Source organism: Ceratotherium simum, chromosome 2 (assembly GCF_057802395.1).
Source record: "Ceratotherium simum simum isolate JZ-2026a chromosome 2, ASM5780239v1, whole genome shotgun sequence".
NCBI lineage: Eukaryota > Metazoa > Chordata > Mammalia > Perissodactyla > Rhinocerotidae > Ceratotherium > Ceratotherium simum.
In genome coordinates, this window is record NC_141901.1 from 4,493,219 (window position 1) to 4,520,115 (window position 26,897).

The 26,897-nt window shown below is 50.6% G+C and overlaps 1 protein-coding gene across 1 annotated transcript; it reads left to right on the top strand.

The window, feature by feature from the left end:
- GPA33 (glycoprotein A33) lies at positions 1–26,567 on the top strand. The gene is made up of 8 exons (XM_087420585.1): positions 1–51; positions 615–738; positions 4,510–4,664; positions 9,194–9,410; positions 17,836–17,988; positions 23,484–23,597; positions 24,356–24,488; positions 24,969–26,567. Exons 1-8 carry the CDS (start codon positions 1–3, stop codon positions 25,114–25,116), a joined length of 1,095 nt encoding a protein of 364 aa, XP_087276711.1. The 3' UTR covers positions 25,117–26,567.
- Positions 26,568–26,897: the final 330 nt, after the last annotated feature.

Genomic DNA, 26,897 nt, shown 5'->3' on the forward strand with positions numbered 1-26,897 from the left:
ATGCGACTTCCTGAAACGGTCATAGAGAAGGAGTGCATTAAACATGCAGTGGTACAGATATGGGGATAAGAGTATCAAAGGGACATTCTGAATTAGAAGGGAGTTGGGAGAAGGAAAGAACAGGTGGTAGGACTGTTGATTGGCATATATTGCCCTCCTGGAAGGGGATCTTCAGAGACCTGAATCCAGCCAATCTGGCCTGTTCCACGTAGCAGAGGCTCAGCTGTGACAGGGATGTGGGGCACCTGAGAGCTGGGAGGTGCTGCAGACAGTGGGTGTTGTTTCTACGTAGTTACCAGCTCTAGCTCTTCTCCTACATAAAGTCCACATTGAGTTCTCTTCTGTGAGAAAATACTGTACTTGGGGTTCTGTTCATAAGATTACTGTGTATATGAGTCCAGTCTAGGTCCATAAACTCACCCAGTGTGGGAAGATGACTTTATGGGCATCTATCTTATTTCCCAGAACAGAGCAGGGAGCTGGGCCTCTACACAGTCACATATTCAATACTTGTCGATGGGCTGGAGAAAGCATCTGAGAGTTTCTGTGATGGGGGTCAGGGGTTTGATGTGGATAGGGACTAGATAGGAAATGGATTTTGTTTGTTTGTGCAGTCAGAATACCCGTCCCGCTCAGCCCCTACAGGCAAAAGTGAGCACTTTGCCCGGCCAGTTGGGCAGCAGCCCTACGCCCTCGATGGGGCTGCCTCCATCAGACAGACTCGCCAGCAGCTCCGCTGTTTGTTAGCTCTCAGATCCAGATAGAGCAAATCGCTTAACTTCCTTGAACCTCAATTTTGTCACGGTAGAATGGGGATAATACAAATATCTCCCCTAAAGTGGAATATGAGAATAAATGAGAAAAAACCTACAAATATCTATATGTTGCCTGTATCATCAAGTCGTCATTAACGCAACATGGGACTAACTGGAATTGAGAAATATTGACTCAATATGTTGGATCATTTTCCTTTTTTTCACTTTTGGCTTAACATCTCTTTAATCTTGCGTGAGCAGGTAATTAGACATTCCATTGTCTAAAGGAATGACTCGGTGGTCCTCTTTGATTTGATAGTGAGAATTAGTACCATCAGATAAGATAGGAGGACAGCGTTGGTCCTCCTACAGCATGGGAGGACCAACGGTGCACAGGCCAGCTGGGTTCTGCCAGTGGTAGCAGTGCCTTGATTGGCAAATTCCGAGTGTTAGACAAGAAGGGAATCAGATTATGCAGGTCATGGAGAGGCCTGAGAGTGGTCACCCTAAGGACAAGGCTTGAGCCAGGTTCCAGGGAAAGGTCCTGGTCCAGGTGAGGATAGACTAGGTGAGTAAGGATCAGTGGCAGTTGCCACGAGGACCCAGGATTATGGGTGAGGATATACAGACGGCCCGTCTGAATAGGGCAGGGCGCTGCAGCGGGAAGCTGGGGAGATGGCATCAGAGGACCCCGTTCAAGCAAACAGCCTCATGGTTTGGAAGGGTAACTTGTTAGTAACTCTACTGAATGTGTTTTCTGACAGATGTGAGTGGTGGAAAGACCACTGGTAATATTGAGGGTCATTTGATAAACCTGGGCCACGGGGGAGGCACCTTCTGGAGCAGGCAAGGGCAACTAAGGAAGCTAGCCTTTGAACTGATTCTCAGTGGCTCGTGGCACTGGGGTCACCATACAGAAAATATGCAAATACAAGGGAGGGGACGGCTGGCTTTTGACAGCTTCCTGTTCCTCTCTCCCCCAATATCCAGTACTCTCTGACTTTACACACCAGCCCCAGGAGCTCACATTGCCCTCAGTGCTCAGTTCTCCTTCTAGAAGGGCGGCTCATTTTCCCTTGATGAAGTACTGCACACTAAAGTATGAACGACTGGAACACTTGTACTGTTCCCTGGGAGCTATGTGCACTTTAAAAGCAACGTGTTCAGCAAACTGGAACTTTGATTGGACAGCGGAGTCTTCAGGGCTGGGTGAGGAAAGATGGTCTTCAGCAAGACATTTTCCTTCTCTGTGCTGCCACCTCATCGTAGGAACACTCAAAAAGAACTAGCCCACACTCCTACCACCAAACCCACCCACCCACCTGCATCATCTAACATCATGCTACAGTGGGTGGTCGACCCCAGGCCCTTTCTAAGGCCTGCCCTCCCCTGGCACCATGGCCACAGCCTCATTTGCCCTACAAGGATGTCACTCCTGTCCCCAGTCTCTCTCGGTTCATTCTCATAATCAAACAACATGGTGTCAAGAATATTTTTTAAATCATCAAACATATATTTTTAAAAAGGCACAAAGCTCTCTTGACCCTACAGACTCCTTCAGCTCCTACAGCCCCTTTTCTCTCTCCCCTTTTTGGCAAAGGCTGTCCACTTCCTATCATCCCATTTGCTTTTAAACCCCTTTTACCCAGGCTTCATCCTCACTGCTCCACAGAGTCTGCTCATGCCAAGGTCACCTCCATGTTGCCACCTCCAGTGGTCGTCTTTCGGTCCCCAGCTTCCCGGTCCAACTGATCTGCAGCATTAGAATAGTTGACCCCTCCGCCTTCTTGAAGCACTTTTCCTGTGTGGCCTTTGGGGAACACTTTCTCTTGGTTCTCCTCCTCTCTCCCTGGCCAGCTTTGCTGCTCCTCATTTTCTCCACCTCTAAGCAATGGAGTGCCCCTGGGCTCAGTCCCAGATATCTTCCCTGTCTTCACGCACTTCCTGGGTGAGCTTCCCCCTCCTCTGGCCTTACGTGACCTCTCCATGGAACCCCAGACTTACACAACCGCCTCCTCAACTGCTCCACTTGGATGTCTGATAAGCGTCTCGAACTCCACATGTCCACAGACAAACCCGTCCCCCTGAAACCTGCTCCTCCCTCAGCCTTCGTCACCTCGGTAAATGAAATTCCACCCCTCCAGCTGCTAAATCCTTGACTCCTCTTATCCTTTAGTGTTTCAAATCTCAACTGCAATCAAATCCCGTTGGCCCTACTTCCTGCATACATTCTGATTTGGACGACTTCTCTCCACCTCTGCTTCCGTGACCCGCGCCCATGCCACCAGCAGGGCTCTTCTCGACTCTTGAAATAGCCTCTTGCATGGTTTCCCTGCTTCCACTCTGTTCCCCAGTCCCCTCCTGTCTATTCACCTCACTTCAGCCAGAAGGATCTTTTAAAAATGTATGTGAAATATATTGCCTCTGCTTAAATCCCTCCAAGGCTTCCCACCTCCTTCAGAGTAAAATATAAAGTCCTAAATAGGGGCTACAAGGCCCAATGCGACCTGAGACCCCTCTACTTCTCTGCCTTGTCTCTCTTCCTCACTCACTCTCCTCCCACCACACAGCTTCCTTGCTGTTCCTCACATGGACCACACTTACTCCTGCCTTGCAGCCTTGCCCTCGCTGTGCCTCTGCCTGGAAAGTTCTCACCACAGGTATCCACGCCACTGTCTGTCCCACCATCTATTGCTGCAAAACAAACCACCCTAAACTTAGTGGCTTAACACAATGCCAATGTATATTTTGCTCCCAGATCTTCAGTATGGGCAGGCTTTGTGGGGATAGCTCTGCTCTGCTCCCCGAGACAGCCGAGCTTGCTCACCCGCATGCTGGCAGTTGATGTTCGCCATCCCAAGGGACATCAGCTGGCGCTGGGTCCCAAACACTTACACGTGGCCTTTCACGTGGGCAGCTTCGCTTCCTCATAGAATGCTGATTGGGCTCCCAGGGTGAGCATCGCACGAGGACCAGGTGAAGCTTATGGCCTCTTATGTGTTAGCCTCAGAAGCCGCATGGCATCACTCATACTGCAGTCACAGGCCCACCCACATTCAAGGGGAGGGCACACAGACCCCACCTCTTGATGGAGGAGAGAGTCAACAACACATGGTAAGAAGAGTATATGTGGTGAAAGATACTGGTGTGGCCACACTCTTTTTCTTACCTTTTTCTAATAAACGTATATCCTGGGAGTACCCTCCATTTCTTTACTTTGATTTAATCTTATTGTTAAAATTCCTTACCATATTTAAGTGCTCCATAAATATTTGTTAAATAGATGAATAAATCATCATCACAACAAAAACGATGGCAGGGAATATTTATCAAGAGCTTTCTATGTGCCAGGCACTAAGCAAGGTATTTATACATATTATCTCATTTAATTCTCCCACCAACTTTGAGAAGTATTAGTGTTCCTAGAGAAAACTGAGGCTGAGAAAAGTTACCCAGCTGGTAAGACCTGGAGCTGTGGCTTCAAGCCAGGCTTTTAGCTACCACACAATGCACTTAACTTCTCTGTGATGCTGCGGTATGGGGATAGGGTGGACCAGGGTACACGTGTTTGTCTTCACCCCAGCCTTGGGGGAGAACAGCTGGTGTGCCAGGGCCGAGACTGCTGTTGTAGTGTGACTAGCTGTGGTTGGGGGAGGAAGCATGTCACTGGGTAGTCCCTCAGAGGTCCTGTGGGCAATGAATGGGTATGCCCATGTCATTTACTTCTCCTTCCTACTTCCCACTTTCTTTCTAGTCTGGGTAACTGTCAATGCCATCTCTGTGGAAACCCCAACGGGTGTTCTTCGGGCTGCCCGGGGAAAGAGTGTTACCCTTCCGTGCACCTACCTCACTTCTGCCACTGACCGAGATGGGTTTATCCAATGGGACAAGCTTCTAAGGACTCATACGGTAAGGATCCTTAAAAAGTTGGGGGCATCATGGGAATGAGTATGACGTGACCATGACCTCTTGGAAGACAAGCACTACAAAATCTTTCAGTAAATGGCAGATAGGATAAACATGAGTTCCCAGGCTGGGCTGGGTGAGCAGGGAGTAGTGAATGCTGGACCCAGGCAGGGCCATATTATGTCACATTTATTTTGAAAAAGTCACCTTCCCTAAAATGTCTTTCTGTTGACCAATCTCAAATGACCTAAATTGTATTGTTTGAGTCAGTCATTCATTTTGATTAGCATAGAGCTCTCCTTCTGGCCAAATTTTATTTTATAGTGTATTTTATTATAATTTATTTTAATACATTTAAGAAGAGTATATGTGGTGAGAGATACTGGTGTGGCCAAACTCTTTTTCTCACCTTTTTCTGATAAACTTATATAAGATAAACTCCCCTGGGAATACCCTCCATTTATTTACCTTGATGTAATCTTATTCTTAAAATTCCTTACCATATTTAAGTGCTCCATAAATACTTAATACAATACATTTTAGTATACAGTACATATATGAGTATGTATGTTTACATATACTGCGTACACACTGTTCTACACTTGGCTTTTTTTCTCTTAACAATACATGTCATGGAGCTCTTTCCATATGTCAGTACCTTTACATCTATCTCATTCTCTTTTGAACATTTGCACCAAGTATTCCATTTTATGAATGTACCATATGTACCAATGAGGGACATTTGGTTTGTTTCCTATATCTGGCTGCTACAAATAATGCTGCAATAAATATCTTTATATGCATGTCTCCGGGTATATGTGTATGTATATATTTATATATAAAGTATATATAGATGATAAATTATTAAAAATGGAACTTCTGGGTCAAAGGATATGTGAATTTAAAATTTTTATAAATAATGTCAAATTGCTCTCATTAGATGTCATGCCAGTCTTCACTTTCACCAACCACAGTGAGGGTACCTATGTCTCCAACACAGAGTATTCTCAAACTGTTTGATACTTGCCAATTTGAAAAGTGAAAAAAGAATTTCATGATTGATCAAATTCACATTTCTTTAATTATAAGAAGTGGAGCATCTGTGCATAAGTTTAAAAGTAAGGTCTACTTGTCAAATGCAAGCGTGCCAGGCAGAGGTCAGTGTTAGCTCCCCGGACAGAGTGAAATCATTTAGCTTTTCCTGGACAGAAAAGATGGGGTGGCCCAGGACAGCCAAGTCCTAGCACAGCAGGACCGATGGGGAAGGAGAGTAACTTGCGGCCTGACGCACCCTGTTGTTTGTTGCCCAAGAGACCCTGCTGGGCCACGGGCACACATCCTGTCCATTCCCAGAATCCCAGGGTAAAACCCAGAGAGGGAAACTGCTGCCTTTAGCTTGCAGAAACTGAAGGACATCTTTCACTCTCACATGTTTGCAGCAAACCAGATGTCAGGTCGCTGCCAGGCCCTTTTCTAAGTGCTGAGGTCACCACGGAAGTTCTTCTGTTGACTGATGGACCCCTCACTTTCAAAAGGATTTGAGGCAATCCCCTTGGGAGCAAGCAAGGGTACAGAGAAAGGGGTTAGATCTGTGCCCTCACAGAGATTATTGTGACAGGTCCTAGCGAGGGGAGTGGCCCGGAGGAGATTCAGGATGGAAGAGGGAGGATAGCTGGGGTTGGGAGGAGGGTTGGAGCAAGAGGAGTCCCAGGCAGAGCCAGCGGGTCAGAAAAGAGCTGAGCTGGGAAAGACCAGCATCCTTGGACTGGTCCACAGGCCAAGACACCTCCTCACCTCCCAGCTGGTGGCTCCTCCCCTTCTCAGCAAAGCTCCCTGAGAGTTATCGGCCCCTCCCAGGGCTGTCGCATGTGATTGGGCAGATTATGCTCTGCACAAGGGTGCCCAGGGGGCCTGCACTCCGCTAGCCAACTCATGTGCCCTGGCACAGGCTGTGTCTGTCCAAAAACTACAGCCCCTTTTTCTAATTTGCACAAAGGGCACGTGCAGGCATCAGACCTGGCACTACGTCTCACACTCTCTTCTCTACCCAGCACAGTCTGCCTTCCGCCCCTCACACTCCACTGAGATCACCAGCAACTTCTCTTTTGCTAAATTCATTGTGCTCACTCAGTCCTCATCTTATGTCTTCTGTCAGTAGCATTTCCCACTATCAACCACTTTCCCATCTTGGACTCTTCCTCCCTTGGCTTTCTGGCAGTCTCGCCTTGGCTTTTCCTCCTAGCTCTCTAACCACTCCTTGACCTTCCCGAATGAAGTAACTTGAGGACCTGCCATTTCTCTCCTCATTTACCTGGAGTGGCTTCATCTAGCTCATGGCTCAGTTAACATCTGCATGTCATTGATTCCCAAACTTTCATCCTCGGTTGCACTTAGCTGTCCAGCTCCTACTGAACCCCTCCACCTGGGTGTCCCATTGACACTTCAGGCTTACCACACGTAAAACATTCTTTCTAGGTGATTCCTCTCTTGGAAATGACATCACCATTCACCCAAACACCCAGGCCAACACTCTCTCACCCTTGAGGTCTGCCCCTCCTGACCTCTGTACATTGAATCCATCTCCAAGTCCCACTGCTTCTAACTCCTTCATACTCCTCAAATTCACTCCATTCTTTCTATCTGCATTGCCACAGCCTTAGCCGAAGACCCATCATTTTTCACCTGAATTGCCAAACTGATTTCTTAACTAGTTCTCCTCTTTCTAATTCATTTCTCGCCCTGTGTTGAGAGATAACTTCCTAAAATATATGGCTCTCTAGTGCTTTCAGGATAAAATGCAAACTATTTAGTCCCATACACACAGTGTCTGCGATCTGGCAATATAGACTCTCCAGAGCTCGGGCTCTGAAGCGAGATGCCCAGTTGGAATCCCAGCCCTGCCATCTAGTTAACTTCTGAACTTGAGCAAGGTACTTAACCTCCTGGTGCCTTGGTTCTTCATGTGTGAAATGGTGTTTTCATAATAACTACACCATGGCGATGTTGTGAGTATTAAGCGAGATAATACAAACAAAGTGCTTAGAATAGTGCCTGGCACATAGCACATACTCGGGAAATAGCAGCTGTGATCTTTATTGCTACCCGCCCAAGCTCACCTTTCACATCCCTCACTCACACACTCACCTCCATTCATGCTGAACCACTTGGGGTTGACATGTTGCTTCCCAATTCTGGCTCTTTCCCCGTTGTTCTCCCTTTGCTTGAAATGCCAAACACATTTATCCTACTCCAACACTCACCACCACAATCCCCCCAGCCCTTTGCCTGGCTGATTCTTATTTGTCCCTCAGAATTCAAGGCACTGGCTTCTGGGAACTCTTCTAGGAAGCCTCCATGACTTCCTAGTGTAGAAGTAACACTTCTCTTCTGGGGTCTCATAGCTAATCATAAGATGCTGTCATGTTGGGTTGCTTGTCACCCTCATTACTCTTTGAGGGAGAAATCGTGAGTAATTCATCCTTGAATGTCAGAACCTTGTGGATGCTCAGTAATAATAATGGCTAGCATTCATAGAAAACTTAACCATGTTGGGCAAGGCTGTAACTGCTTTGCATATATTATCGACTTTAATCCTCACAAAATCCTGTGAGATAGGCATTATTACTATTTTATCTATCTTGTAGAAGAGGATACAAAGTCACAGAGAGGTCAAGCATTTTGCTCAAGGTCATACAACTAGTAAGTGGCAGAATTGGGATTTTAATTGAGGCTGGCTTGAAAGTAGTGATGTTAGCCAGTACCATGTTCTGTTTGATAAATGATGAGTATATCAATGAATAAATAAATTCCAAAGGCAAGAGTGAAGAAAATAGAGTGGGCTTGGAAACCAAGGGTGGCTGCCTAGCACAATACCTGGCACACAGTAGGTTCTCAATAAATATTCGTTGACTGACTGAGAGAGAATAGACGATGGACTGAAATGGAATGGGTAAGAGAGGTGCCAGAGGCTACAAAGGTGAGTGTTGGGATCTGAGAAAGCCGATTTATCCACATGTGCTCCTGTGCAGGAACTGCCTACCTGCCCCAGTCTTTCAATGTTTTCATTAAAAAAATATATACATGATAGGGGCCGGCCCGGTGGCACAAGTGGTTAACTGTGCGCGCTCCGCTGCGGCGGCCCGGGGTTCGCTGGTTCTGATCCTGGGCGTGCACCAACGCACTGCTTGGCAAGCCATGCTGTGGCGGCGTCCCATATAAAGTGGAGGACGATGGGCACGGATGTTAGCCCAGGGCCAGTGTTCCTCAGCGAAAAAAGAGGAGGATTGGCAGCTGTTAGCACAGGGCTGATCTCCTCACAAATGAAAAAAAAGAGAAAAAGAAAATATATATATATATACGTGATAAAAGGAGTCCATAAATGGGCACCACATATTAGAGCTGTTTGTTCTGAGGGGCTGGTGTGTCAGTACATCTGGGCCTGCGAATGGTGGATGAGGGTAGTCAGGACAGGCTGGAAGCACCGTGTCAGGGCCTTAAGATGAAGACCAAGTGGTATTTCTTCTTCATTCCAGGAAAGGGTGCTCATTTGGAAGTTTTTGACCAAAACCTACATCTATGGTGAGCTTTATGAGAACCGTGTCCATGTATCGGGCAACGCTGAGCAGTCAGACGCCTCCATCACCATTAATCAGCTGACCATGGACGACAATGGCACGTACGAGTGCTCAGTCTCTCTGCTGTCAGACCTGGCTGGCACTTCCAAGTCCCGTGTCCGCCTCTTGGTCCTTGGTGAGTGTCTCCATCTCCTTCCTGGGGTGGTAGGAAGGGGGTGGGCAGGGAGGGGGTGCAAGGAGGAGAAGTGCCCTGGTGGCATGATAAAGCTGGGGCAGCAATGCCTGCCAAGGGGCTAAGACTCCTCCCCTCACCCAGTCTGTCTCAGGCAGCGGGTGCTGCTCCTCCCTCTGGAGCTGAAGACTGTGCTGAGTTCTCCACGAAGAGCAGACAGTTCCCCAGGGCAGAGGAGAAGGCCAATTTGGGATAGTCCCTGGGGGTGAGCCTTGGGGATTCTGTCCATACTCTATGTAGTGTTCTTTCCCCCACACCAACTCTTCTCTTTTTCACGTCAAACTTATTAAAGGGAAGCAAAAGGGACATCCTGGGCCTATTGTAAAGACTGTCACAGTGCCTCACTTTGATGCTGAGGGCCACATCATGACTCTCTGACAGGTAGTGCATCTTTCCCTGTCATCAATTCAGTGAATCAGTAGAAGCCCTTCACGTCACCGTCTCCCACCCCTGGGCCCCAACGACACACCATTGATCAGGGTCTACTGCCTTTCAAATATGTCCCAAGATGACATTCTTTTCATACAAATAACTTCTGATTGGAGTTTATAGTTTTGGAAGGATCTAGACAATCATCTGCTTTAGTATCCTCACTTTATAGATGAGGCCCAGAGCAAGTAGGCGCCTAACTCAGACGGTTCCTGGAAGCACTTTAGTGAGCACCTACTTTATGTCCAGTACAGGAAATGGCCACCCTGGGAGGGAGCAGCACTTTAAAGAAAATTGATGGATCATTTTTCCTTTATTTTTTTTCCCTTTACATTACTTCGTGGGATTTTATTTTTAATTGCATAAGGTGGCTGCCTGGCTTTTTGAAGCATCCTACGGAGTCAAACAAGACGGCCCTGAATAAGGAAGGACTGACTGTCTCCTCCTTCCACTCCACTGCTGACAAGGCACTCAATGGGAGCACAGTGTACATTCCTGCACACCTCTCTCCATGTCCTTACACACGCGTGCACGCACACATGCACATGTGCACGCACATTTTCTTTTTCTTTCTTTCCTTTTCTTTAAAGAAAAGAGATCAAAAATTAAAAAAAATTAAAAAAAAAAAATTCTCTGTTAATTTTGGCCCGCCAGTGGCTTAGCGGTTAAGTGCGCGTGCTCCGCTACTGGTGGCCCGGGTTCGGATCCTGGGCGTGCACCGATGCACCGCTTCTCTGGCCATGCTGGCAATAGATGTTAGCTCAGAGCCGATCTTCCTCAGCAAAAAAAAAGAGGAGGATTAGCATGGATGTTAGCTCAGGGCTGATCTTCCTCACACACACACACAAAAAAAAAGAAAAAGAAAAGAGATCATATTATAAAGATCACTCTGGAACTTCCTTTTTCTTAACAATGTTTTAAGCACATTTCTCCAGATCAATACATACAGATCTACCTATTAACAGCATACATTCCATCACGCGGATGTACTATGATTTACTCAAGTGTTCCATATTGATGGACATTCAGGCTGTTTCCATATTTTTGTATGAACAATACTACTATATATATAAACACACACACACATTCTTTCACTGTGTTGTTTTTGTTTTCTATTGGATAGATTCTTAAAAGTAGGATTTCTAGGTCAAAGACTATGCCTTCATCAAATGTTAATCCATACTGGCAAATTACTTTCCCAAATGCAACTTATACTGCCATGAGCATTACATGACCATGCCTGTTTTCCCACATCCTCACCAGTACAGAATGTTATCAATCTTTTTAACCTCTGTAAGGTTTGTTAATTTGCCAGGTGAAAAAAATTCAATGCAGTCTAAAAAAATTTTAATCGAATATCCAATAGGCTGCACCCCCTTCCCCAGCTTGGGCTGACCCCCTAAAGCTTGGGGCCCAGTGGCAGGGAATGAGGGCTTGGGTCTGTTTCCACATTCTCCTTAGCCTGCCTCCTCCTACATGGGTTTCTGGCTCCTCCGAGGTGGTGGCCGAGTTAAAGGGGAAACGCAAGGGCTGCTCCCCCGCCAGGCCTTGTGCAGCCCCCTCCTGGCTGTCAACTCATCCTCCCCACAGCAGACATCCCACGACTGCTTCTTCTGTGGGGGCATTAGGAGGTTCTTCAGACCCCCAGGGACTCCCACCTGACACAAGTAGCATGTGCACCTGCTGGCTGGACTCTCACATCCTCCAGCCTTTTCCACCCCACCTCTTCTTATGGCCACTCGCACCTTCTCTCCAACGTCCACCTGGGCTCCCCTTGGCCCATCAAATAGCTCCCTGGGACAGAGTCCCTCAGTGTGACATGAATCAGCCCTGATCCTTACCCCTGCTAAACCCTGAGCAGGGGAGGGCAGACCCCTCTCGCTGCTGCACTCTCTCCTCACCCTGCCATTGCAGCCTGCTCCAGCCAGCTTCAATGGGCAAGGGGCAGCAGCCAGAGTCTGCCCTCGGGTGGGTCCCCAGATACCCAGGGACACCTGTAAAGCCCTTCCATCATCACACTCCAGGAACGGCACTGTGAGAACTTACAGGTTCCCATTACCCAGCAGGCCTCAGGGAGAGAGAGACGCCAGCTCCCAGTAGGAGACAGCACCAATCTCCATGAGGGACTCTTTCGGTGCCTCCTTGGCTTGGCCCGAGATGGGGGCAGATACCTCCCCCCCTTCCCCCAAGAGAAGGAGGGGAAATGGATCCCTATTCCTGAGAATTCTCTTCAAAGAAATCTCTTCGCTACTGATTCACTAGCCTTCTCTTCTCTGGGCTGGCAGAGGGTAACTGATAACCAGAGGATTTGTTCTTGGGACGGCTGCTGGGATGTTTCTCGTGCCTCTCCTTAGTATCGAAGACACTTACCATCCTGGGTCCTCAACCTAGAGTTTTTAGTGGAAATTCTGAGACACGGGAAAAGCCCCATTCTGTATCCTGTTGATGTTTTCTGTCATGAATTTGGGGTCTCTTGTCTCTCACCACCACCTTGGGGGTTATAAAAAATGAACTTAATGTTCTTATATCTGTAAGTCTTATTTTTTACTCTTAGACCTTTATTTCATCTGGAGTTTATTTTTGTACGTAGGATGTTAGGAGTCTAACTTTGTTTTCTTCCAAATGGATAGCCAGTTACAGCAGCATCATTTATTGTACCAAAGAAACAATTATTTTCCCACTGGAATGCCAACCTTGTCACATATTAAGTTCTTACCTACACATGGCTGGTTTTTTACTCCTTATTTTGTTCATTTTCCTTTGGATTATTCCTAAGCTGATATCATATGGTTTGGATAACAGTATGTTTATAGTCAGTGTTGATATCTTTTTTTAGTTAGAGTTATCAGTGTGTTATCAGTTGGCTTTTAATATCCGGCACCGTGTAATATCTTCTCTTACTAAACTCTTCCAAAAAATCTTGTCAATTTTTACACATTTATTCTTCCATGTTGATTTTTAAATCACTTTGCTTAGTTAAAAAAAAAAAGCTGACTGCAATTATATTCGATTTGCATATTAATTTGCAAAGGAATGACATTTAAAAAATATTAAGTCCTCTCATCTAAGAAGATGATATATCAGATTTTAGAACCTTCAATAACAAGGAATCTTTAATGATAGACTTCCAGGCCTCCTGTGGACACATGAGGAGCGTTGGTGTCTATTTGGTTGTGTAGAAGGAGACAGGGAATCCCCTTCACAATGCTGCACCCATCCCAGGTAGCCAAATATTCGCGCTCTCTGCAGTCTCCTGCTCCGCAAACCGAGGAGATCTGTCTTAAATAGAGAGAAAACTACCATCAACTTGCATAACCTTTGCCTGTGTGACAGTTATTACAGATAACACCAAATTCTTAATCATAATAGCTCCCATTTATTGAGGACCTACTATGTGCCAGACATCTCATTAAGTGCTTTACAGATACAATCTCATTCAGTCTTTGCAATCCATCTGTGAAAGTGGGTGTTAACACTCATGTTTAATAGAAGGGAACACTGAGAGGTTAAATGACCACTAGAAAGCCTTCAAGCGTCGATGGAAACAGGGCTACCCGGATCCAAAGCCTTTTACCGCTCCACTGCTCCACATGTGAGCCTGCCATTCCCAGCCAACAAGCAGTCCGGTTCGGATGGTCCCCAAACTCTCTGGGTTGACTTAAACTTTTCGTGTCCCCTCTCTTTCACTCTAGAGCAGACATGAGCTTGCCAGGTATGCTTTATCTCACCATGGTGTTAACACGTGTTTTGCCTTCCCTGCCCCCATGCCAATGAAAGAAGGTTGAAGGGGCAGAGCTGTGCCAGCCCTGGATGTGCCCATTTGCCCTCCTTTGTCCCCAGAACCCCCACATCTTGGGCACCTCACTCACTGAATAACTGAGATTCTATAACCGTTCTTCCACACTGAGGCCTTTGCTTAGGGTCTGGGAGACTGCAGCCACGCTGGCCTATGAGAGCTTGGACGGTTGTTGCCAGGTTTTCATGGGGAACTCTGATGGTCTTAGTGCTACAGAACATTTCCACCCCTGTCATCTCATGCACAAGGCTGTCACCATCGCACTTGATCCTCTTCTAGCACTGTTACAGCTGTGTTTTAGTTGCCCCAGCCTCTAGATGGAGTGCCGTGCTGTGGTGTTCTCCCCGGCTCCATTGAGTCAGGGGGCCTGCCTGCCTGCCGAGGGCTCCTTAGTCAAGACCTCTAATGCCCGGAAGGATGGTAGAATGAGCCTATTTCTGCTCTGCTCTCCGTTCCTGCCACAGTAATCTTAGTCCAAACACAAATAGACAAATGCTGTGTTTGGTGACAACTTGCCTCTTTAAAAGTACTAATTAAAGAAAAAAACAAGAAACTAAACAAAAACATTCACCCATATCACCAGGTTTTCTATTTCTCCACCTTTCTTCCGGCGCCCATCTCCATCAGGTATTTATGTACATGACTGAGTTTGCCATCCAGCAAGTTGGCACTTTTCTCTTTTCATTCCACATCACACAACACTTCCTGCTGCCTTAGCACTTACTGCTCTTTACGCTCCATGCCACTCCAGCCAGTGGAGGCAGAGTCCCTTGGCCCCGGACTGGACTCTCAGGCTGTTTCCAATTAAAGCTGTTATAAATGAGGTTGCAACAAATTGTTTTGTGTGCGTAGCACTTAATTTTTATTCCCATTAGGTCCTTGGAGAGATATTACCAAGCCAAGAGAATGAGCATTTTTATCTCGTTTCTCTGCTGCTCTTCTCCCTACCATTGCCCTGGTTGCCTCCACCCCGCCATCCCCCCACCGCCCGCCAAGTCCCTCTCTTCTCCCCACTGGTCCTCCTCTGGCTAATTCTATCTCCTTCTGGCTTCCCTGAAGTAGCTCCCATTTTTTCTGGCAACAAGCTGGTTGGGGGGAAGGCAGCGGATTCCGCGGTGAATGTGAATGTGAATGTCGGATTCCCCCCTCCCTTCTCAGGGCCAGCTGCATTTTAAGAGAGGAACTAGTTAACTCCAAGGGCAAAGGATGCACATTTAATCTGAGATTATGGAACCAATTTTTTGCTTAGAGAGAGGAAGGGAAGGGGAGAGAGAGAGATCATTTTGTACTATATGTTAACATTTCCAGTAAAAATCTTAAAAAGAAAGTTTTCTTTCCAAGCGGCTTTGGTGCTAGGCTATCTTTAGGCAGAGGGCTTTAATTACACAGGGCCGCCCACTCGGGTTGGGTGACCTCACAGCAAACTGAGGCGAGCAGGGAGCTCGCGGACAGAGGCGGAGCATGCGCCCTCTTGGTCACCCCGAGGAAGCACCTGGCCCTGGGACCCCGGACCAGCGCTGCAGGCGGGATCGGCCGTCTCCCGGCCTCTGGCGCCCCCTGACGTCTGCGGCGGGAGTCGCGGGCTTTGGAGCCCTTAGTCCCCTGCTCCCTCCCCATCAGACCGCCCCCAATAAATATTCACGTAGCGTCTGCTTTCTGTCTGGGAAGTTGGGCCAGCCAACCGAGAACCCGAGATCTGCCCCTGTCCCGCAGGTCGGCAACCCCCGTGGTGGGTGGAGGGCCATTTGGACTCGAGCTGTCTGTCAAGGTCCTCGCCGGTTTGGGTGGTGGGGTTGAGGGGGAGCCTCAGGGAGCGTCTGGACGAGCGAGGTGAGGAACCTGACACATTCCTCCGCAAGGCTGGTCTGCTAGGGGTGGCTGGTCCCTTGTTTGCCGTGATCTCCACTGCCGCCTCCGGACTGAATTGAGGATTTGCTTTTAATCATTTTCCTTCAGCAAATGGCTAAGCACAGCTAGTCTTCGGTTATGGTCAGCCTCCTTTTTATGCTTCTCCAGGTGCTCATTTGCCTCAGTCCCGACCCTCCTCTTTTTGGCTTGTGTCCCAAGAAGCCTGGTCACGGAGGGGCTCCACTACCCGTCCTACACGCTTAGGGTGACTGGGCGTTGACGCGAGACCTCTCGGGTGGGTTTGTATTGTAGGCCAGCGCTCCCATTGTGGAATAAATGCTGAGCGTCCTGGTGAGGGCGCACCGGGAACAGGGTCACCGGTTTTGCGGGGGGAGAGGGATGTTCCTGTGTCCCTGGAGAGTTCAGGAGACAAAGCTTGGCTCAGCAACACCGACCTGGAGCGGTTCTGGTCGGAAGCAGAGGCAGAGTTCGCCCGCGCTTGTCCCCCAGGTCCCCTATCCCTCCCCAGGCTGCTTCAGTCGCAGAGCCTGGGCCAGGACACCTGAGGCCTGTCCTTGAACCTTGAGCCTCTTAGGTCTAGGGACTGTCCAACTGGGGGCGGCAGTTGGGAGAAGGCCTCTAATTTGCCCCTTGCTCACCCCACACCTGGCTGCTCGCACTAAAACAGGAGGGGATGTGGGGCACACGCACCAACAGCCTGCCTGTTGGGGAGCAGAAATACTGCAGGCTGCCGGCTAGAGGGGAGAGGTGTGCCTGGGTAGCTCCCCCACTCCCCCAGCAGCTCTGGGTGGTGCCAAGCAGAGATTGGAATATACTGTCCATGCTCAGTGACCACTCACCTGTGTGATCTGGGCTGTAAAGTGGGCAGCACTACTTATTGGGGCAAGCAAACCACCCAGGGGGCAGGTCAAGAAAGAAGCAGAGGGGACAGGCCTGCCACTGAGGGATTCCAGTAATAGCCCTCTGCACTGTGTGTCCTCCCCTTCCCACCCCCGAGGACACTGCCTGAAGTCTGAGGCATACTTTATGTTCCTTGCCTCAGAGCCTTTGCACACGCTCTTCCCTCTGCCTAGAGTGCCCTCACCTCTCTTTCTCTGACCATCACCGCCACCTCCACTATTGGCTTTGTTTACTCTCGCTCTTCCTTCAGGTCACAGCCCACGCTGTGATTGGGTCGGTGTCCCTTGTCATGCCTTCTCTGTCCCAGCAGCCTCGCCTCCTGCCTGGTCATGGTACAATTACTTGTCTTTTGCCCCCACTGGACTCCTTGAACACAGGGACTCACTTACCATGTCATCCCAGTGCCCAGCAGTGTCAGGCATACAGCAGGCACCCAATAAAGTGTGTAGAATGGACCACTCCACACAGTGGTGTGTTAACAGGGCTGAGTGACAGGCATCGGCTTACGGTCTTCAGGAATTCTGGGAGATCAGGTTAGGACTGTGAGCTGAGGGGACCTGTTGGTAACTCCTTTCTGTGGGCTTCCCTTTCCTTATCTCTGCCCCTCTGTCCCCTCCCACCCCTTCACTCCTCATTCTCCACCCAGCATGCAACTCTGCTGCAGCCTGGGGTCTCTCCTCTCACTCAGGCACCCGGGCAGTTGCATTTTATCAGCACAGCTCGGGAAGAGGGTAATGCGTAACCCAAGGGGAACATTCCAGAGACGTTAGAGTTGAAGGGCTTTAACGCAGGGGTAGGCGAACTATGACCAGACCAGCCCGTAGCCTGTCTTTGTATGGCCTGCGGGCTAGGAATGGCTTTTACGTTTCTGAAGGTTATTAAAAAGGAGCAGCAGTGACAAGAGACCATAACATGGCCTGCAAAGGCTAAAATATTACCACGTGGCCCTTTGCAGAAAAAGTCTGTTGTCCTCTCATTTTATACGTGGGAACACTAAGGGGCTGAAGGATTTACCTAAAATGGCACAGACGAGTCAGTGTCAGAGGGAACTCCATGGGCTGGTGGAGCGAGCACTGGATCTGGAGTCAGAAGACCTGGGTTCTGCTCTCAGCTCAGCCGGGCCCCCTATCAAGTCCCCTCTCTGGGCCTCAGGATCTCCATCTTTATGGTGGTGATAACTCTAAATGCTGCCTCTCTGTGATGGTGACAGGCCGTTGAGGATATATTGATCTTATAACATTACTTCTCACCACTAGGCTATGGATTTCTCTGCCTGTGAACAAACAAGGCCGTATGTGTGTGTGTTTTGTGGGAAGTGGCTGTCCCCAAGCCCCACCTGATTCATGCCTTCTCTTTGGTCCCTCCCCTACACAGTGCCCCCCTCCATACCAGACTGCGGCATTGAGGGAGAGACCGTGATTGGGAACGACATCCAGCTGACCTGCCAATCAAAGGAGGGCTCCCCGGCCCCTCAGTACAGCTGGAAGCGCTACAGCGTCCTGAACCAGGAGCAGCCAGCCCCAGCAGGTAAGGGTCAGCGGGAAGATGGGCCCCACATCAAGGGCAGCCAGGGGAGACCTTGGGCTGATCATTAGGTCCCCTGAAGGCTCCCCATCCCCCGCCCTGCAGTGGCACTGGGATATCTTGGATCATCTCTCTAAGCACCACTGTCTCATAATAATACCCACCTCATAGGTGGTTGCGGGAAGTAGACGTTATTCATTAGAGCACTTAGTGGAAGCCCGCAGTGGAAAACTTGTTTTCTTTACTCCCAATGACTCAGTTCTCTTGAACGAGTGTGTGTGGATAACCACTCTGTGCAAAGCACTGGGGGGATTTTAACTTTGATTATGAGTATGTCCTGGAGTGCACATTTGAGGCCCCAAGTCGAAGGCTATGGCTCCGCCCAAGAGTGGGAATTTCCTGTTCCTGTTCCCTATCCAGGTGGGTCCATCTCAGACTCCACTGAACCCCACCTCCGCAAACACGCCCCCCTTTACGGCCACACCAACTCCATGGACCAGGTTTGCAGGAAGGGTCCCACATTCTCAGGGAAGAGGATGGCACTTTCAGCTATGGTGGCCAGGAGACCAGTTTTGTCCTGGGCAACTTGGTATTTGACCTTCTGGTCAGGAAACAAACTGAAAAAAAAGGCTACATAAACATGCTGCTGTCATTGCCTTGGAGCCAACTGGAGTGCGAACACCTCGGTGGAATTCCTGGGCCCCAGTGCCCACCAGCTGCTCAGCCAGCTGCGCCCAGTGCTCCTGGAGCTCAAGAAAGACAAGGCCTGAAGGTGACTGTTGGTTTAACTCGTGGGAGCTCTTTCAGTCAGTGTGGGTGAGGAGGACGCAGGAGGTGAAGAGTGGAGTGGGCGGTGCAGACCGCCATTCTGAGAAGACTGGACAGGAGGGCAAGGGAAAAGCAGCCAGGTCCTGGGGAGCCCAGCCCGATGGATGCACAGATCGGGGTTTCGCTCAAACCAGGGTGAACTCTGTCACTCTGCCCTTCACTCATTTGATGGTAAAACAAGAACTTCTTAAAAGTAAAAAAAAAGGGGGGGGGATTAATAGAACCCACTCGATCTAATGTAAAATAGATGTCATGTTGAATTCAACAAGCTTCCAGTTTTGTTGATATATTTCTGGCTGGCAAATTTTATTGAGCATATCTGGAATTTCTGTGCAAACCATCTGGCAGCCTTCCTCTGGCTCTGGGGCCTCCCCTCTCTGGCCTGTGAAGAACCCAATGACTCCAGCAATGGTCACCAAGGTCTGCCATGGACACTGGTCTGACCTTCCTTCCTGTAAAGTGTGTGCAGGGGGCCCAAAGCTGAAGGTTACAAGGTGGTGAACGCTACAGTAGTTTATACCCAGTGGTCTTGTAACCAGAGGATGCATAAGGGGGTCAAAGCAGGTTTCATAAGGGGGTCAAAGCAGGGGGCATGTGAGCTGGCAGTACAGTATGCTGCCTAAGAGCACAGCATGGGCTTGAATCCTGGCTCTGCCATTTGTTAGCTGTGACCTTGGCAAGTTACTTAGCCTCTCTGTGCCTCTCTGTACAATGGGCATAAAACTAGTATTTACTTCATAGGATTGTTGTGAAGATCAACTAAAAGTACATGTCAAGGACTGAGACCTGTGCCTGGTAGACAGTGAGCACTCAGTTAGCGTTGGCTATTATTGGCTGTTGCGTGAGCTGGATCCTTAAGGATAAGCGGGGGGGCTGGAGAGCAGTGCAGGAATGGTGAGTAGCTGGGGAGCCCGTGCGCAGAAGGACGGGCGATGCGGCTGGAAGAACAGCGGTGCTGAGACCGTGAAGAGCCTGTGCCTCGGGTGGGAGGCTGGCCTTTGCCCTGTGGGCCACGGGCCTTCGGAGGAGCACTGCGAATGGGCGCCCACTTACAGCCCGCCCGCCTCCGCCAGGCAAGACTCCTCGGGTTGTCGGAGGCCCAAACTTAGTTTTCCAGTGAGGAGAAACCTGAGGACGTGAAAGGAAGTTAAAGGAGATTCGCTCACTTGTGCTGGAAAAGCTTTACCCTGCCTCACATTTGCTCCAAGTCTGACTCGGGATCTGGGAGTGACAGGAGGGAGTGTGGTTAGTGTGATAACCACACAAGCTTGCACCGAACGGCGTGGTAGGGCAAGTGGTTCTCAAAGCCTTTGGTCCCCATCCTGCCTCATGGCGCCCTGGAGAGTCTATCACATCTTCTTCCCCTGGGGGTCAGTCCAAATCCATTTCTCACCTTTAAAACATTTCAGTCCACAGTGGACAATTTGGAGAGCGGGATTCCTCTGCCCTCTTACATCTGAAGACAGAATTTCCCACATTAGAGATTGCTTCCTTTGACTTAGCAATCGGTGGAAGCAAGCCATCAGTGAAAAGAACAGGGAATCTGGAGTCAGCACACCAGGTCTGAGTCCTCACTTCTCCACTTAGCAGCTGTAAGTCACTCACAGCCTCTCTGACCCTTAGTATCTTCATCTGAAAAACTGGGATGATCATTATACCACCTTCCCCGAGGTCTGTGAGGAGGATAAGAGGAGATCCCACCTGTGACAGCTCTAAACATCCTTTTAAGCCTTGTCCCAGTCAGCAGAGCTTCGTGCACTGAGGGAGTAGGAACTTGGGTATCAAGGAAGAAGGGAGGGCCTGGAACACTTTAGGGGAGGAGCTTCTGACTGGTGAGCATGGGCCCTGCTCCCAGCAGCCAGGGAGGATCTCAAAGGCCAGAGGTAGCAGCTCGAGCTTATTGTTGGGGAAGGGAGTGGCAGCAGGAAAGTTAAAACTTGTCAGCTTGACTCAGTGCCTCTAGGGGACCAGAGCTTCTCGGGAGGGAGATCTCCCTGCAGGAGCAGAGGGAGAATGGGAGCTGACTGTCCTGTGCATTTCCCTTCTTGACCACAAGGTGTTGCCACTGCAGCAGAAACATTAGTTCTAGGTGGATTTCAAGAACCATAAGGTCCTTTCCAAGAAAAGTGGCTTGGAGTCCCAACTCAGAATCAAAGCAGGTCTTGTGGCGCTGGATAGGCACTGGTTAATCTCAGAGCAGCTTCTGATGTCCTCTGTTTGCTTCGAGGAACTGGGGGAGGATAGTGCTAATTCTGGACTAGGAAGCCCCATGTTCCTCTGCCTTAAGCAAGGCCCGGCGCCCACAGCCGGGCTCCCATCACCGAGAAGGTCCTGGAGGAGGCAGCCCTTGATCTGCCTGCAGGGTGCGCTGTACACCGGGCACACACTGAGTTGCACACTCTACAGTGGGGTAATCTGATAAGGGCCACACACCCCTGAGTATGTCCAGGGTCACAGAGCATTTCCCAAAGTGTGTTCCTTCAAGATGCCTCTTAAAAATAAAAAAATCCAATTAGTTTGGAAAATGAGACCATTAATGCCATAACCACTGTTAGAGACGCCCCGTGCTCATTAGCATATTAGAAGCTCTCGGAGTTCTATCCTTAAAAAGCTTATTTTACCCTAACTCAGTGATTTCTAACCTTGTTCTGTTCATGGACCCCTTTCTCAGTACCATATATTAATACCACATGTAAGCAGTATTCCAGAAAAGACACTGCGGTATGGAATTCTAGGCTAGAAGGGGCAGCATTTCATAGAGGATGAGCACCCCGAGCCCAGTGCCCTGGTTTCAGGAGAAGAATCTGAGGAAAGCACATGTGAACAGATTGGAAGAAAATAACCCCAAATCACCAGCTGTTATTTCTAGCTGGTGAGATTATGGGTGATTTCTATTTTATTCTCTGTTCTTTATAGAGGCCTTCCCTGACCCTTCGGGTGAGACTGAATGCCCTTGCTCTACACTCACAGGGCACTTCCACTGTGAACTCGAGTCACCCTTGTAACGGCCACTGCTTCTGTCTTCCCTGGTAGCTGGGGACGCCAAGAGGGCAGGGACCCTCTTCATCCTGGTTAGAGCCAATGTGATCAACACATAAAGATTGTCTGGATTGGATTTGATTGAAATAATAGTTTTATGTCATGTATAAATCTTTATAATGAGTATACATTGCTTTTATTATACAATTTTTTAAAAAAGAAAGTTGCCAACCACTCCAGGGAGTCTTGGACCTAAAAGAGGATTTTTGTTATGCTTTGTCATGTCTTAATTTTGTGACCTTGGGCAAGTCACTTGACTTCTCTAAGCCTCCAGTTACCTCTCTGACGTTGGAGATTGAAATATTTGTCCCATCTACCATACAAGACTGTTGGAAGAATCAGAGGACATCATGTTTGAGGAAGTGTACTGAGTAGCACATCCAGACGAGGAGTATCCACACTGAGACACAGTCTTGCAAGAGAGTGGAGGTGGGAGCAGGAGGGCTGGACACAGAGGAATCAGCACCAGAGGAAGCTGGAGTGACTGCCAGGCCAGATCTGTAACCCTGGGGCCATGGTAAGAAGCCTGGCCTTGTTGTTGAAGATTATGGGCCATTTCTGAAATGTCCACACAGGGCAGTGACTGGATCCTAGTAACAATTTAGAAGGCCTTCTCTGATGGAGTGTAACCACCTGGTGGCAGCAGGGACCATATGAGGCTGGCTCTGCAGCACATTAGAGGACAAAGGTCTCTAACTCTTCTCTCAAAATAGCAGTTATGACAAAGCATCTGTGAGGACAGGACGTATAAATATGTCAAAGCATAAAGCTCCACTTTTCAAGGTGCAAAAATTCACAGGATCATAGATTTAGCAGGAAGGCTTCTCACGAGGACATTCGGACCATCCCTGAATTCAGGATCAGGCGTCTTCACTCCTTTTCCAGATGAGGGAGCTATGGCTCAAAGAAGGTAACAACTTCAGTGGTGGAAGATGGAAGAGGAGAAGTCTAGACTGACAGCCTGCCTCCTCCCCACCCCACCCACCACGCACACACCCACACACACATACACAGTCACATAGGCACCACTCATGGCACAAAAATCCAGACATCAGAGTTCTTGATTTCTTAAGCTGTCCTTAAGAAATCTTCCTCATGAGTCCAAGCTAAGGGCTTCAGTTTCTGAAGATCATAAAAGCGGTTATACTACTATGTCCTAGTTAGAAAGCATTGTCATGTAATACATAATATATATCACGTTGCCTGAGCGCATACTACATATCAGGAACTCTGTTGTGGGCTTATACTGATTAGCACCTCATTTTATGCTCACAGCTATCCTGTGAGGCAGGCACCATTATTATTTCCATTTATAAATAAAGAAACTGAGGCTCAATGAAGCTAAGTTACTTGCCCAAAGTCACAAAATTAATAAGTGGCAGAACCAGGCTTCAAATTCAGGGAGGCTAACTGAATTCTAAGCACTTCAGAATTGTGCATCCTGCCCGGTTTAATCTTCCTACAGCCTGGGGTTGGATACTTTGTCCATATTACAGATGGGGCTGGGAGAAGTCCAGGGGCCATGCTGGCGCCTACCCAGGAATTCAGGCCTCCGAATCCCTAGCAGTTTTCACTCGACCGTTGAGACGTGCCCCGTCTCCTCATCTGACTGTTTTCCTTCCCAATCACAGGACAGACCTTGTCTCTGAAGAACATCTCCACAGACATGTCGGGTTACTACATCTGTACCTCCAGCAATGAGATGGGGTCGCAGTCCTGCAACATCACCCTGGCAGTCAGACCTCGTAAGAGCAGCTTGGAGGTGGAGGGAGGGAGGGAGGGAGAGAGGGGGGAGAGGAGGGGGGAGGAAAGGACAAAGGCCAGAAGATGACTGGCTGGGGTCAGTTGAGAGAGACCACCTTGGTGGTGAATTGAGCAGCCTCCTTAGGGTCCCCCACTGACAGGGTGGCTGGGGTGACCTCAGCCAGACCACCTGTCCCAGGCTCCCCTCGTCTGGAGGCCAGTCCAACTCCCCTGGTTCTTTGGAAGTAGCGCCTAGGACCGGCTTCTGCAGACTGCCTCAGGCCGGCCTGCCCCTGGGACCACTCACTGGGCTTGAGGGAAGTGCTCAGAGCCAGCTGCCACGGAGTCTGGATCCCATCCTTTTGAGGTGGACACTCCGACCAGCTCAGGGATAAGCTCGAGTAGGAGCTGGCGTGGCTGACAGCTGAGGACTTTTTCGGAGCCTGGGTAGCTCATGGAGTGTTGGGATGCAAAGCCATTGGCCCGCCTTTCCTCATCTATGCCTCCATCCTGAAGAGTATCCCCAGCCCTATCTGGTCACATCCCTACAAGGCCCTGCCTTTCATGGAATGCTACCAGAAGCTGCCACCTGGGCCGGGAGAAAGCCTGTGGCAGCCCGGAGGCTGGGAGGGCCCCCACCGCCACCGCACCATCCTGGCTGCTGCTTCCTCCTCCCCAGCCACGCTCACCCCGGAGCCTGGGCTCGTGTCAGGGGCTGCGGCTGGGGCTCGGGGAGGTGCAGCTGCTGTGTCCCTTGCAGCCTCCATGAACGTGGCCCTGTACGCGGGCATCGCGGGGGGCGTGGCGGCGGCCCTCATCCTCATCGGCATCCTCGCCTACTGCTGCTGCTGCCGGGCCAAGGGCGAGGCCCAGGACGCCGAGGACAACAGGCCGTGAGTGTGGGGACGTGCCGGCGGGTGTGAGCAGACGGGGAGACGCGCCCCAGCTCCGCACGGCCTCCTCCGCTCAGGGCGCCCGCGGGGGACGGCCCCGCGTCAGAGCTGAGGACAGAGCAGGGGTCCGCTCGGCTGGTACAGCCGCACTGCAGGCCCGGGACGGACTCCGGGCCGTGGGTCTCCGTCTCTGCTCTCAGGGGGCCTCCGGGGGTGCGGGCGCTGAGTGAGGGGAGAGCCTCGGGCCGCCGTCCCTCCTGCTGGTGCGGCCAGCCTGTCCCCAGGGCCCTCAGCTCCGGAGGGGAACTGGCCTGCACCAGCCGGCTGTCCTCTCTGAGCGCCCCCTTCAGCCTGGCGTCCCTCTGCAGCTTTCCCGGTGGGGGTGGCGGGGCCGATGGCTGCTCTTCCCCTGAGAAGCTGGGCCCAGCTCCCTGAGGCTGAAGGGGGGCAAACCTTCCACTTTGTGCCCCCCGCCCGCAGGAATCGCGAGGCCTACCGGGAGCCGTCAGAGCAGATGGCCGAGCTCTCCAGGGGGCAGGAGGCGGAGGACGACTACGAAGACCAGAGGAGCGACTACGAAGACCAGAGGAGCGACGGGCGCCAGTCCCCCGAGCGCGCTGACCCGTGACGGGCCTCCCCGTCCTCTCCGAGCCCGTTTCTGGCCCTCCGTCCCAGTCGCTGAAGGGATCCTCCGTCCCCGGTGCCGGCTGCCGGAGGACGTGGCGGGGCCTGGCTACGGGGATCTCCCGGTGACTGACCCCGCCGGCGGCCCTCGCCCGCGGAGTGACCCCCGCCCACCGCCGTGCCTCGCTCGGGGCGCGCCCTCCCCCGGGGCTGGGCGCGCTGAGCCCGGCGCACTCCTGCCGCGGACGCCCCGGAGGCAGTGCGGCCTGGGGAGGGGCGCCCTGCTCACCCGCGCGCCCGCACCGGGGAGCCCGGGCAGAGGGTCTGCACGCAGTCCGTTTTTGTTGAGTGAGTGAGAGTATCAACGAGCTCGTGAAGGACTCCCTATTACTTATCCAACCTAAGTGTGAACTCCTTGCTTCGGGACCCACGTGGCCTGGCCTCCAGATCCCTTTCCAGCTTCATCTCCCACAGCTTCCCTGTAGGTTCCAGAAGCTCGGGCGAGGGCTGCCTCCGGCTGCGCCGCACGGTCCCTCGTGGGGCCTTCGCTTCCTCTGTGCAGCTGGGAACGCCCACGCGGCTCCCATCTCTGCCGTCAACATCCTACCTGGCGCTTCCGGCCCCTCTCGAATCCCGGGGATTCCTGTAACCCGACCCTGATCTCGCACACTCAGGAACATCTCCGTCACTGTGGCCGCGCCCGTGGTGAGCCGCGTGGCGCGGCCGTCGAGCACACGTCTTCCCCCGTGTTAGAGTCTGAGCTCCTTGGGGTGGGGCCTGCGCCTCCTCCCCTGCCTTCCCGCGCTCCTGGCCGCAGCCCTCCCCCCGCCTCCCCTCCTCGCCGGGGCTGAACCCTGCTTAATTTGGGAAACTGCTTGGATAGGTTAGCCAACACCCCCCCCCCCCCGCGCCCGGGTCTCCCTGATATGATTGTAGACACAAAGATGACTCCCTCCCAAACCCATCTGCTAGTGTAGTGAGTTAAGGATGAGTTGATTTAAGTGAACACACACACGTGTGTGCACACTCGCAGGAGCTTGCTGGAGGCCCGTTCAGGATTCTCCCGCCATGGCGATTCCTCTCGCGGCCAGAGTAGCTGACATGCCCCTGCTTCCTGGTACCTACCCCCTGCCCTGCCCAGCCGTCCTGGCCAGGCTGCTGGCTCTGCTCTGCTGTGGGTCAAGCTGCCCCTCCATGCCCCTCCCCCGTGGCTCCCTCGTCTCTTCCACTCTTAAGAGCTTGCTCAGGCAGTGTCATGGCCGCTTGACACTTGTCGCCCAGCGGCTGGTCTCGCCCAAGTGCAGTTTATTAAATGAACATTTTTGTCTTTTCTAGATGATCAGAAAAGCAATTCTGTAAATCTATTGTCTGTTTGTGATTTTAAAAATATATATATTTTATATATTTTGTTAAATTCTTTGCTTCATTCAAAATGCTGTAATAATAAAATTGTCAGTGGAAATTCTTATTTCTTTTTTAAAGTGGGTTTTGTTCACACCAAGGGAGAGCTTGCGCTCCGGGTTTCTGTCTACTTGCTGTATGCCTCTTCTGCTTCCTAGAAGAGGCGAGGCGGGTGACAGGGCCAACCGAGGGGAGGAGAGGGTCAGATCCTGTGCGTCCATTGCTTGTGGCCATGGAAAGGCCAGGCAACGTCTCTCATGGTTGCTGGGGATAGGACAGCCCCTACCTGGTAGTGCAGGTATATTCCGGGTGCCTGCAGTTGTCAGGAAGACCATGGTGGGCCCAGGAGTCAGGCCACAACCTCCCAGGAAGATGGTAGACATG